Below are 12284 nucleotides of genomic sequence, written 5' to 3' on the forward strand. Positions count from 1 at the left end.
AAAGCTAAGTCATTCAAAAACAATAAAAAAATCAAGACCAATTGCAAATTGTATGAGAATATCACTATAAACATCATACTTATAGTTATTTTAAAGGTGAATAACCCCTTTATAATGCCATAAACTAGGCCTTTTCCCGCTTATCCGTGCCCAACTCCCAGCAGCCATTGGGAGGCTTCCCAGAAGACTTCGCCTCATCTCTGCTAAGAAGGAATAGAAAGTGACTAATTAACACTCCTTAGCACGGAACTATTCACCTGTACAAATGTTTATAGGAACCGTCATGACTTGCTTCCGGGGCGGAACTAGAGACGCTGAAGCCTGGTTTCCGGGGGGATAGAGTTTGCTGGAGCACTGCGCCGGCGCAGCTTCTAGTTTCATTTCTTGAGCGGCCAGTGACGGGAAGCCGGTAAGTTGTCAGTGTCCTGCCTCACTGAGGGGGTAGGTAGGCCAGTAGGCGCACTGTAGGGCAGGGGTTGGGTTCGGCGGGGCTGGCAGGGCTTGATAGCAAAATCCGACCCTTGGGGACATACAGGAAGGTCACAATGACCGGATACTCACCTATATCTGTTGTCACATGGGAGGGCCAGGCCTGGCTGAGCATGCTGGGAGCCAGGATTATTAATACATTCTTGGTAGCATGGCACATCTGCATTTGTCTGGATCCTGATTGTGTAATAATGGGGGTTATATGGACTTTACAGGAAGTACAGCAGCAACTGACCCTACTCACCTGCTCCATAACCCTGGGCTCCCATGTATTGCCCCCATGTATTGTATTGCCCCCATGTATTGTATTGCCCCCATGTATTGTATTGCCCCCATGTATTGTATTGCCCCCATGTATTGTATTGCCCCCATGTATTGTATTGCCCCCATGTATTGTATTGCCCCCATGTACAGCCCCCATGTATTGTATTCCCCCATGGGTATTGTATTGCCCCCATGTATTGTATTGCCCCCATGTATTGTATTGCCCCCATGTATTGTATTGCCCCCATGTATTGTATTGCCCCCATGTATTGTATTGCCCCCATGTATTGTATTGCCCCCATGTATTGTATTGCCCCCATGTATTGTATTGCCCCCATGTATTGTATTGCCCCCATGTACGGCCCCCCATGTATTGTATTGCCCCCATGTATTGGCCCCCCATGTACTGGCCCCCCATGTACTGGCCCCCCATGTACTGGCCCCCCATGTACTGGCCCCCCATGTACTGGCCCCCCATGTACTGGCCCCCCATGTACTGGCCCCCCATGTACTGGCCCCCCATGTACTGCCCGACAACAACAAGATCTGGGAACACAAGGTTCCAAAATAGGATCCTATGTTTTCTATGTGTATTAATATAAAGCCCAAGAGCTTCTATCAAAGATGTCAAGCCCATGTCATTAGGGTGATAATGATCCAGGCCTGTTCATGTTACAGAGCAAAGAGAAATTGGTTGTAAACAAAAATCTAGGATTCAATTATCTCATTATATGCACTAGAGATACTCAGTCCCCTAACCCACAGCCTTGTGCCTTTATATGATCCCAGAACCCCTCAGTGACTTCTAATATCCTTATCATTTACAGTAGGGGGTACATTATCCCTTATAATACATGAGTGATACTCAGAGTTCCCTGTATAACTCAGCCTGCAGCCTTGTGCCTTTATATGGGCACAGAACCCCTCAGTGACTGCTAATATCCTTATCATTTACAGTAGGGGGTACATAATCCCTTATAATACATGAGTGATACTCAGAGTTCCCTGTATAACTCAGCCTGCAGCCTTGTGCCTTTATATGGGCACAGAACTTTTGCTTTAGCTTTTAAAGTTAAGTCCTCTTGATCATTCAGAGCCAGTGAACTACAGCTCTCAGCACGTGAGTTTTGGTGAGACTAACATCCCCCACGTATCAGTTATGATATTTTGTCTCACTGTAACTCTGTGTTGCCCTATTCTGCAGAAAATGGTCCACGGAGAAGCTTTTTCTCGTCCTTTGAGTCGCAATGAAGTCGTCGGCCTAATCTTCCGCCTGACAATATTTGGGGCCGTCACCTATTTCACCATTAAATGGATGGTGGATGCCATAGATCCCACCAGGAAACAGAAAGTGGAGGCCCAAAAGCAGGTACAAACCTTTGCCTCTGTGTGCAGGGGACAGAGCAGTAAGGGCCACGTCTCCCGACTGCTTGTTTCTATATGTTCAGTTAATGTGAATTGGTGTTTGATCGTTCCTCTGTTGTGCAGGCTGAGAAGCTGATGAGGCAGATTGGAGTGAAGAATGTCAAGCTTACAGAATATGAGATGAGCATTGCGGCACATTTGGTGGATCCGCTCAGCATGTTGGTAAGGGATCCCCCTATTCCTGCTTTTTCCTGCACTGTATAGAGATCTGATAGAAATTGGGGCCTCTGCACACAGCAGGTCTATAAACACATCTTTCCTCTAGCCCAGTGCTGTACAACTTCTGCGGTGCCGAGGGCCGGAATTTCTCTTGCATACATGGTGGAGGACCGATAATGGAAGTCAGTTTTGGCCACTCCCCATTTTAAACCACACCAATTTTATCACAATGGTTGCTGCAGGGATATCAACCATCATTCATATGTTAAAGAATTATATTATGTCATATTAAGACACCCATAAATCCATATGCCTCCTCCTCCCCTGTGGATAGCACAGCAACCCCCAGCATATAATTACACACCTTAGGGACCATTTAATGGCTATTTCCAACTGCTAACAAACTCCCAGAACAAACCCCTGCCAGGTTCATCTCCCACAGGCAGCATAGGGTAGGCAGAGTATGGCACACACAGGCAGCACTCTGCCTGTCCTATGCTGCCTGTGTGCGCCATACCCTCCCTGCCCTATGCTGCCTATGTGCCATACTCTGCCTACCCTTTGCTGCCTATACACAGGCAGCATAGGCCAGGCAGTACATACAATGTCTGAGGTGTGAACATGCAGGGGCCAGTTAATCTCAGTACTGATTCTATTTAAAACTAAAACAAAATTAAGCCATCAAAGCAGCCAGGGGGGGTTGAGGGCTGCATGCGGCCTGCGGGCCACCAGTTGGACAGCACTGCTCTAGCCCATTACACTTGTAACAACTACTTTCCCTATAAACAGCCCCCAGAATAACCTTTCTACCTGCATGGAGATTTATTTTGTGTCTCTATTACAAGCAGCTGAACTGCAGCTCTTTTACTGACTTCCCTCCCCCTCTCTTTGACTATGAAGACCTCAAAGAGGTGCCTACTGGGTATGCTCACTGCTTCTGTTCCAATTTAAAATTAAACAGGCATGCAAAATAGGCACCTCTGAAGGAGTGCTCAGAAAGCAAAAAGGGGCAGAGCTTCACGTTAGACAAGGAAGTCGGTAAAAGAGCTGCAGTTCAGCTGCCTGTAATCGAGCAAGGCATGGCTAGTAAATGAATTATATTGCATTCATACTTATGCTCCTTAAAGCGTATTTATAAAAAATTGGTCACCTTTTCCGTCTTGAATTGCGTTCCACAGGTAACATGGAGTGACATTGCTGGCTTGGATGATGTCATCACTGACCTTAAAGACACAGTGATTCTGCCAATAAGGAAGAGATATTTATTTGAAAACTCTAGGCTGCTGCAGCCCCCAAAAGGTACCAGGCAACCCTTTCTCTTCCAGACTGTGATTTTCCTAAGGGCAATGGCACATGAGATAATATGAAGCATTTGTGGCCCCGGCAGTTAGTAGTCCCACTGGGGGGGGGGACACAGCTCCCTCTATTAACTTGCATTGACAGAGTGAGAGCTCCAGGTGCAGCTGATACTGATTATTGTCTCTACGTGTGTTTTAGCAGAGGCAATTATCAGTATTTTCTATGGCAGGGTATTTTCTGGTGTTGAGTGGTGATGAAAAAGTAGCTGCTACTAGTAGCTCTGTGTGTCTTCACCCTTATCTGACTGTGGACAGAGAAATGTCTAGCAAAGAGATTTACACGAACACACCCAGGCCACTTTTTTAGTGATCCCACCTGGTGCAGGGACCTTGGGGAGATAGCACTCCCCCAGCAAAGCAGAAAAGAATAGGTGCCGGCACACAAAGTGATGCATATGGGGGACAATGGCGGCTGTGTGACTGAATAAACACGAGGGGCTTGTCCCCCCATTTGCATCACGCTGTTTGCATATTGCTGCCATATAAATGACATGGATGGCTATTAATGCACAGACACTATATTTATTGATTTCATGATCCAAAGGTTATTGCCTACATGATAAATGTGTTTGCCTTTGGACTGATAAAGGATCGTGTATTTGCACTGCAGAGATAGTAACCAAGGGATACAGTAGATAAAGAATATTTAGCTGGAGATATATACGTGTGTATTACACACACAAAGCACTATAATGTTAAGAGGCCCAATTACTTTTTGCTATATAGGGTTACTATTATTACATTGCTATACTAACCAACAGGAACCCAACAACCACACTGGTCTGCTTGAGCCCCCAGATGAGCCTGCTATAGTCCCACCGCTTTGGTGTTCAAATAGGGCTTGAGCTCCCCATACACGGGCAGATCTGCTCGCTTGGCGATGTCGCCAAGCGAGCGGATCTTCTCCTGATATCCCTACGGGTGGGCGATATTGGGAGAATCCAGGGTAATTCTAATAACGGGCATAGGCAAAGTCGGTCCTGGGACTGCATCAACGAGCCGATGCGGTCCCCAATGCGACTAGATTTTTTAACCTGTCCGATCGAGATCTGGCCGATTTTCAGGCTAGATATTAGTCTGGCAGGCCCGTCTGTAGTGCCCATTCACGGGCCGATAAGCTGCCAAATCGGTCTAAGGAACCAATTTCGGCAGCTAGAATCGGCCCGTGTATGGGGACCTTTAGACTTTGGATGGACTTTGCGTCTGTCTGTGCCTTTACCTTAGCGTGCACTGTTTATTTCCCAGGGGTACTTCTATATGGACCTCCGGGATGTGGAAAAACTATGATTGCCAAAGCCACAGCCAAAGAAGCCGGATGCCGTTTCATCAACCTGCAGCCATCCACTCTGACGGACAAGTGGTACGGAGAGTCTCAGAAGCTGGCGGCTGCTGTTTTCTCCCTGGCTGTGAAACTCCAGCCCTCCATCATTTTCATTGATGAAATAGGTAAATCTATGGTGCTGTTATTGTAAAGAAGGAAATAGTGAGGGGTAAAGTACACCATGTTTCTATATACAGAATCATGTGCGTCTAATAAGTGTTGGATAAAGTGCACAGGATTCTGTGGAAGGAGCAATCAAGCTTGGAAGTTGTGAAACTGCCACAATAAAAATACCATCGGCGGTTTATCTTGTCTTATAATTGTATTATGGGAGGGAGACCTTCAAGCACCATATTCTATATATATATATATATATATATTATCTTTTCCTACTGTACAGATTCCTTTCTCCGAAGTCGCTCAAGCTCCGACCATGAGGCGACAGCAATGATGAAGGCTCAGTTCATGAGTCTCTGGGATGGGCTCGACACTGACTTCAACTGCCAGGTACTCCTTTAAAAGAGATATATAGGATAAATCAGAAAACTTTAGATCTTGTAGGCAATTATGAATAATATGTGGTGCTGGTTTCACATTAATACTATCTGTAAAAGTGGCCCTTTTAATGGAGTTTCCTATAGATCCCCTTAGGTCCCTGTTTGTGAGGGGTGGGCGTGTCCTAACGGTCCCTGCCAGTAGCACAGTAGGAGGGGGATAGCCAATCACAGCCCTGCAGTCACACAAGCAAAGACAGGCTTCAGTTCCCTCTCAGGTCAACCTAGCTGCTGATTGGTTCCTATCCTATAGTGCAGTGTGCTGAGTGCCGCCGCCCCCCCTGCACAGCCTGGAATAGGAGGCGGCAGGAGGTGAACTAGTGGAGTTTCCCCTTTAACAGACTGTTGCACCCAGGTATAATTTCGGATATTGTAAGCTGTAGAAATGGCGTGTGGTTTTCTTTTGGTGGGTAAGCCCATTCTGAAGAGATGATTTGTATACATTGTCCAATTCTCCCCTTTGTATCTGTGTAGGTGATTGTCATGGGTGCAACCAATCGGCCTCAAGATCTCGACACGGCAATAATGAGAAGAATGCCCACCAGGTTCCATATCAACCAGCCTGTAAGTGATACTGCATACTATACAGAACAGTGTGCCCATGTAATACTCCGATACCTACGTACATCGGCATTCAAAATGGGTTGATCTTATTAAAGGTGCATAGGTTGCCTGTGGGAATGTGGTTGGCCCTGATGCTTTGCTGGGTTGGGGTCATGCGTTCTACACTGACCATGGAGCTGCATTACATCCTGCATTGTTGATAACAATAAGGGCATAAGTGGCAAACGGTGTTTGGTTTTCTTATTGGCACATTTGATGCATACATAGTTACATAGGGTTGAAAAAAGACCAGAGTCCATCAAGTTCAACCCTTCCAAGTAAACCCAGCACCCACAACCTATACTGACCTATCTATACACTCACATACATAAACTATATATACAACCACTAGTACTAACTGTAGATATTAGTATCACAATAGCCTTGGATATTCTGATTGTTCAAGAACTCATCCAGGCCCCTCTTATAGGCATTAACAGAATCTGCCATTACCCCATCACTAGGAAGGGCATTCCCCAACCTCACTGCCCTCACCGTGAAAAACCCCCTACGCTGCTTCAAATGGAAGCTCCGTTCCTCTAATCTAAAGGGGTGACCTCTGGTGCGTTGATTGTTTTATTGGGAAAAAAGAACCCCCCCTATCTGCCTATAATCCCCTCTAATGTACTTGTACAGAGTAATCATGTCCCCTCGCAAGCGCCTCTTTTCCAGAGAAAACAACCCCAACCCTGATAGTCTAACCTCATAGTTTAACCCTTCCATCCCCTTTACCAGTTTAGTTGCACGTCTCTGCACTCTCTCCAGCTCATTAATATCCTTCTTAAGGACTGGAGCCCAAAACTGCCCCCCATACTCAAGGTGAGGCCTTACCAGGGACCTATAAAGGGGCAAAATTATGTTTTCATCCCGTGAGTCAATGCCCTTTTTTATACACGACAGCACATTGAACACACGTGCTATCCGTGTATTGTACCTGCAGGTTGGAATGAAAATGTAACTTGCAATATACCCAGAGAGACAGACAGGCACAACCACTAGACATGCTTTGTGTATCCCTTTGTGTATCCCATGTATATGTGCTAAAATTGTGTTCTTAAAATCTTTTTTTCAGTCCTTGAAACAGCGAGAGGCAATTCTTGACCTTATCTTAAGGAATGAAAGTGTAAGTAAAGCATTGCGTAAATATTCTTTCATTATTATTATTATTTCTAAAGGTGGCCATACACGTTAAGATCCGCTTGCTTGGTGAGGTCCACCTACGGGTGGGCGATATCGGGTGAATTTAGGCTAATTCAGTCCTTTGGCCCTGGTAACACCAGTAATAGGCACAGTCGGTTCGGGGACTGCATCAACGAGCCGATGCGGTCCCCGATCCAACAAAATTTTTTTAGGCCCGTCGTTTGTGCCCATACACGGCCCGATAAGCTGCCAAATTGGTCTAAGGGACCGATATCGGCAGCTACAATCGGCCTGTGTATGGTCACCTTTAGAGATGATTGGGAGGAAAACGTTTGTTGCACAGCAGATAAATATTTCCACTTATTTTCCCTCTGGAAAAATAATTTTAATAGTAAATTGTAGGGAATATTGCAGTTTGAACACTGCTAATTTGATGAATGTGTAACTGGAGTGCCCCCTGCTGTTGTGTCTGGGCAGGGGCTGGAGAGAGTATCATCTCCTGACAGCAGGTGGCGCTCCTGTTTCACATTTTTGGAATTAGCAGGGTAAATAAACACCGCTCATTCTCCCCATCTCACTATTTCTCCCATTACTTTTCATGTTAGGTGGACAGCCATGTGGATTTGATGGAAATCGCGCGCGGCAGTGATGGCTTCTCTGGGAGTGATCTAAAGGAAATGTGCCGAGACGCAGCGCTGCTGTGTGTTAGGGACAGCGTGAACAACTCCTCCGAGGAAAGGTTTGTAATGATTCTATGATAATCCTAAACGCTTGTCCCTTTTCTCAGTGTATAGCACCTGTAAGGAGGGGGTCCTCTGCCTTTTTTTTTTAACCTGTGAGTTATATTCAAATGTAAAAAGAGTTGGGGAGCAGCACAAATGTAATAAAATGTACATGGGGGTGCTAAATAAGGGCTGTGATTGGCTATTTGGTTGCCCCTATGTGGACCAGCAGCCAGTTGTACTGTTTGGCAGTACAACTGGTTTTTATCCAACCAAAACTTGCCTCCAAGCCAGGAATTCAAAAATAAGCACCTGCTTTGAGGCCACTGGGAGCAACATCCGAGGGGTTGGGGAGCAACGTGTTGGGGATCCCTACTGTAAGGCATGGTGCCCAAATATATCTCTGTAAATCTGTACTCTATAATTGAATATATTGGGTATATTGTTTGCCTTAAGCTGTCAGTGGGATTCTGGCAATGGCAGACTGACTTGCCCTGCACCCATGACCCCACTATCATCCCCTTGCCCAAAGGCCAGTGCTTAATATTGTTAGTTAGGGAAAAATATAATCTATAAAGGCTGGAGTGAGCAGATGTCTAACATAATGGCCAGAACACTACTTCCTCCTTTACAGCTTTCAAGCTGTTAGCAGTCAGTAGCCAATCAGTGACCTGAGGGGGGCCACATGGGACAACTGTTCAGTTAGTTTGGTATTGAATCTGACCTGCGTGCTCACAAACTATCTGAACAGTTATGTCCCATGTGGCACCCCCTAAAGTCACTGACTAACTAAGAGGGTAGAGAGCAGTAAAGGAGTAAGAAGTGTTCTGGCTATTATATTAGACATCTGCTCACTTCAGCCTTTATTACATTTTTGCCTAACTATCTATATTAGAGAGATTTTTATATTGCGCAGTCTGTCTATTTTACCCAGTTTAATTTTTACTCTGAACTGTTCTGTTAATTGGGGTTATAGATTATAGCGGCCCTTTAAAAAGATTAATGACACTGATTTTTAGTCTGAAATTAAATAAGTATTACTTCAGTTCATTGAGCTCTGGACTGTGGCACTTCCAACTACAACTCCCAGCATCCTCCAACAGACAGTGGCAGCCATGGCTGAATATTATCAGTGCTACAGGGTAGGCATCTATGCCGATGGCAGCAAACTGGGCCTCTAGCTTTGGGCTGCATTGTGCATTCACTGCCAGTCAGGATCAGACAGATGGGGCAGGCAGTGACAAGGTGGCCATTGTACATTTGCAGGGTGGCCAATATTCATGTACAGGTAGCCTTTGGCTTATTAACATGGCATTTGTTTTTCTGTTCTTTCTTTCCCTTTAGTCCTTGCGAGGAAATCCGACCGATACACCAGCAGGATTTGCTGAGGGCAATCGATAAAATGAAAAGATCTAAGAGCGCAACAAACCAGAATGTTCTGATGCACGTAAGCTTGGACTAGCAGCGCGCGCCATCCCACGCATCCCAGCGGCACTAGCCAGCAGCTCCAGCAGCCAGCCGGGGGGCCGGGGGGGGCCTCTTCTGCAAAACAGAATCGGATCTCCTGAACCCTCCTTCTTCTTTTTTGTTTTTCTTTTATAAACACAAATCTCATTTCCAGTAAAAAATGGTCCTGGCTGCCAACCGTAAAGCAAAACGGGGAACACAGTGTGATAACTTGGAACTGGTCTGTATGCCGCCATGTTCATATCTTTCCATTACTGTTTGTATGTGAGTGCTGCTATAGCATGGGGGTAATTGTCAGGATGTCAGTTCCTCAGTAAGCCTGTAGGTGGCAGTCTCCGTTCCTTGATTAGATAGAATTCATGTCATTGTCCCATAGATCTCCAGCTAAGGTTAGTGAGGCTGAATGGGGGAGAGCGCAGTACTGTAAAGGGTAACATTTATTCATCTAAATATTTAAGGTTCATGCCAGGGACAGACAGCCCTCTACACCCCATTTGTTGCAGAACTACATACCCCAGCATAACTCTACTCTGGATACTGGGAGTTGTACTTCTGCAACAGATTCAGAGAAGAACTACTGTCCCTAATTTAATCCAGAACCTCACTCTTCCATCCAGCGCTTTATTTTTATTGCTAAAAGGGATATTGATCTTGTATTCTTTTGTAGAAGCAAGTAATAACGTTGCAGTTGGTCTTTATTTCTCTCTAATCTGGAATGAAAACCAAAAATAAAACCTGGTTCCTTAGGTGATGAGCCTTGGCAACAAGAAGGCAGATTGATGTGGTCTTGAACTGCAACTCCCACTCTCAGGGGATGCTGGGGGTTTGTAGTTCAAAAATAGCTGGAGGGCTCAGTATGCCCCTAATTGGTATAAATAGAATCAGCAATGGGCAGTACCTACCCCGGAGGCAGAAACATGGCTGCCTAATTATTTCGCTCATTAGTACAACCCCACTGTAATGACTGTACTTCCACAAAACGATTTTGACTCCCTGAATGACTCCCATATTAGGAAAGTGTGTGTACTGAGCCCTGATGCTGTGTATATAGTAAGGGCCCAGTATATGTATTGCCTGTGTGTGTGTGTGTATATATTATATACATAGTTATATATATATATATATAGTTTATCAAGCACACTGAGTGTTTATCATATAGGAACCTGGGGGTGGGGGGTCGTTTGTATGTAGAGTCACCTGTAGAACAAAGGGACTGTACTAAAGGACAAGAAAAGGGGGACGGGGGGCAATTAGTTAGGTACCCCGCAGGGAATGTAACCACTAACTATAAACACTGAGTGCCACACTGACCCCTTGTGGCTGCCCAGGGCTGTGCAGGTGTTCAGTATAATGTGGGAAAGGGCGGCGGCAGCCCAGGCTCCATGATTAGCGATATATTCGCTTTGGGGCCCCCACAGTGAATTGCTCTTCCCTTGCTGAATTTAAATGTAGGTTTTGTTGCCAAATGAACAATTTGGTCTGACAAGGGGTGGACTAAGTTCTTAGGCCTTGGGCAAACAATCAGCCCCTCGCACTGAGCCATTGGGGGGGGGATTGAATCTTCCCCCAGCTATTGCTGATACAACCCTGGGGGGAGGCCATTGCTTCAGCCCCATAGGTGGGAAAATAAGGTGCCCCGTCAGTGCAGAATGGGTTGGGCTACTTACGCCCAGCTTTAGTTCTATAGCAGATCCAATCTTTTACATCTCTGGGGGGGGGGATCACTGCGGACCTCTTGCTTTGGGGGAGAATGGGATGAGCTACAAGTATTGTTGGGCCTGAGGTTGTGGAGTCCTGCCCAATTGCCTCTACTGTGTACCCGCCCGATTCCCGATCAATTTGCGGGAGTACCCACGAGTACCCAACCCACTGCAGGCTCAGTACGTGGCAGCCATGCTTCCCCCCCCCCCCAAGGCAAGTGATCTGTGCCAAGTGGAGATCAGAGCACCCACATGTGCCATAAACCTGTAGCATAAATTGTTTAAATTTCAGTTGTGTTGGCAAATCCCTTACCCTCCTGTTGCCCCGGGCATACACGGGCAGACCCCATAGCCACACCCACACACCGTGTATCTGCCTGCATAGGAACCTGAGCGGCGCAACTTGGCCTTACCCAGGGGTCTCCACAGCTGCAAATTGCGTCTTCCAAATCGCCTCCTGGTTTATCATTGGCTGAAAAATCTTATTATTTTATGACTTTTTTTTTTTTTAAATCTTTAAAATGGATATTTTTATTTGGAATCATGTAAATACCAGAAAGATGATTTAGGTTTTGTTTTTTTTAAAGAGACAGATTATTAGTAATGTACTGAGTGTGTAACAATGTTCTCTATGGACGCTGACTTGACAGGATGATGTACTGACTCTCATTGGTGGGAAAAGAAGGAAATAAAGGTTTTTTTCCCCTTGAAACTTGTGTAGAACTTTTCTTTTTAATTCGCTTTTAAGAAGGAAGCAATCCCTCCATGGATATTTGCCTGTATATTTCTCATACTCTCTCCCATTCGCTGTATAAGATGAAAGGTACAGGAGGTGCTGACACAGGGGGGCGCCATGGAGTTAACACACACTGCTTTACAGATTGGAGATTTGGGAAATAAGTGCATTGTGGGTAAAACATGAGGCTTTTGCACCAGGAAGTGAGCCCTGGAAGTGCTGTTGTTGTGTGTTTGTACAGCAGCCCCACGGCAGAAACACACAGATTACCCATAGTGCACTCTGTGAGACCTTTCCCTCTTGCTGATAACCTTCCATCTGATCCTCCTACCCTTCTATGGCCCTA

At 45.7% G+C, this 12284-nt stretch overlaps 1 protein-coding gene across 2 annotated transcripts; it reads left to right on the top strand.

Annotated features, from left to right (window-relative positions):
* The first annotated feature begins 298 nt into the window (after positions 1–298).
* Positions 299–11914, top strand: atad1 (ATPase family, AAA domain containing 1). Of its 2 annotated transcripts, none has more exons than XM_012966196.3 (10): positions 299–441; positions 1958–2122; positions 2242–2340; positions 3516–3636; positions 4941–5141; positions 5417–5523; positions 6045–6134; positions 7246–7296; positions 7919–8052; positions 9380–9871. In XM_012966196.3, the coding sequence occupies exons 2-10, from the start codon at positions 1961–1963 to the stop codon at positions 9495–9497; spliced, it is 1083 nt and encodes a 360-aa protein (XP_012821650.1). In that variant the 5' UTR covers positions 299–441; positions 1958–1960; the 3' UTR covers positions 9498–9871.
* The last annotated feature ends 370 nt before the right edge of the window (positions 11915–12284 follow it).

Source organism: Xenopus tropicalis, chromosome 7, assembly GCF_000004195.4.
Source record: "Xenopus tropicalis strain Nigerian chromosome 7, UCB_Xtro_10.0, whole genome shotgun sequence".
Lineage (NCBI taxonomy): Eukaryota > Metazoa > Chordata > Amphibia > Anura > Pipidae > Xenopus > Xenopus tropicalis.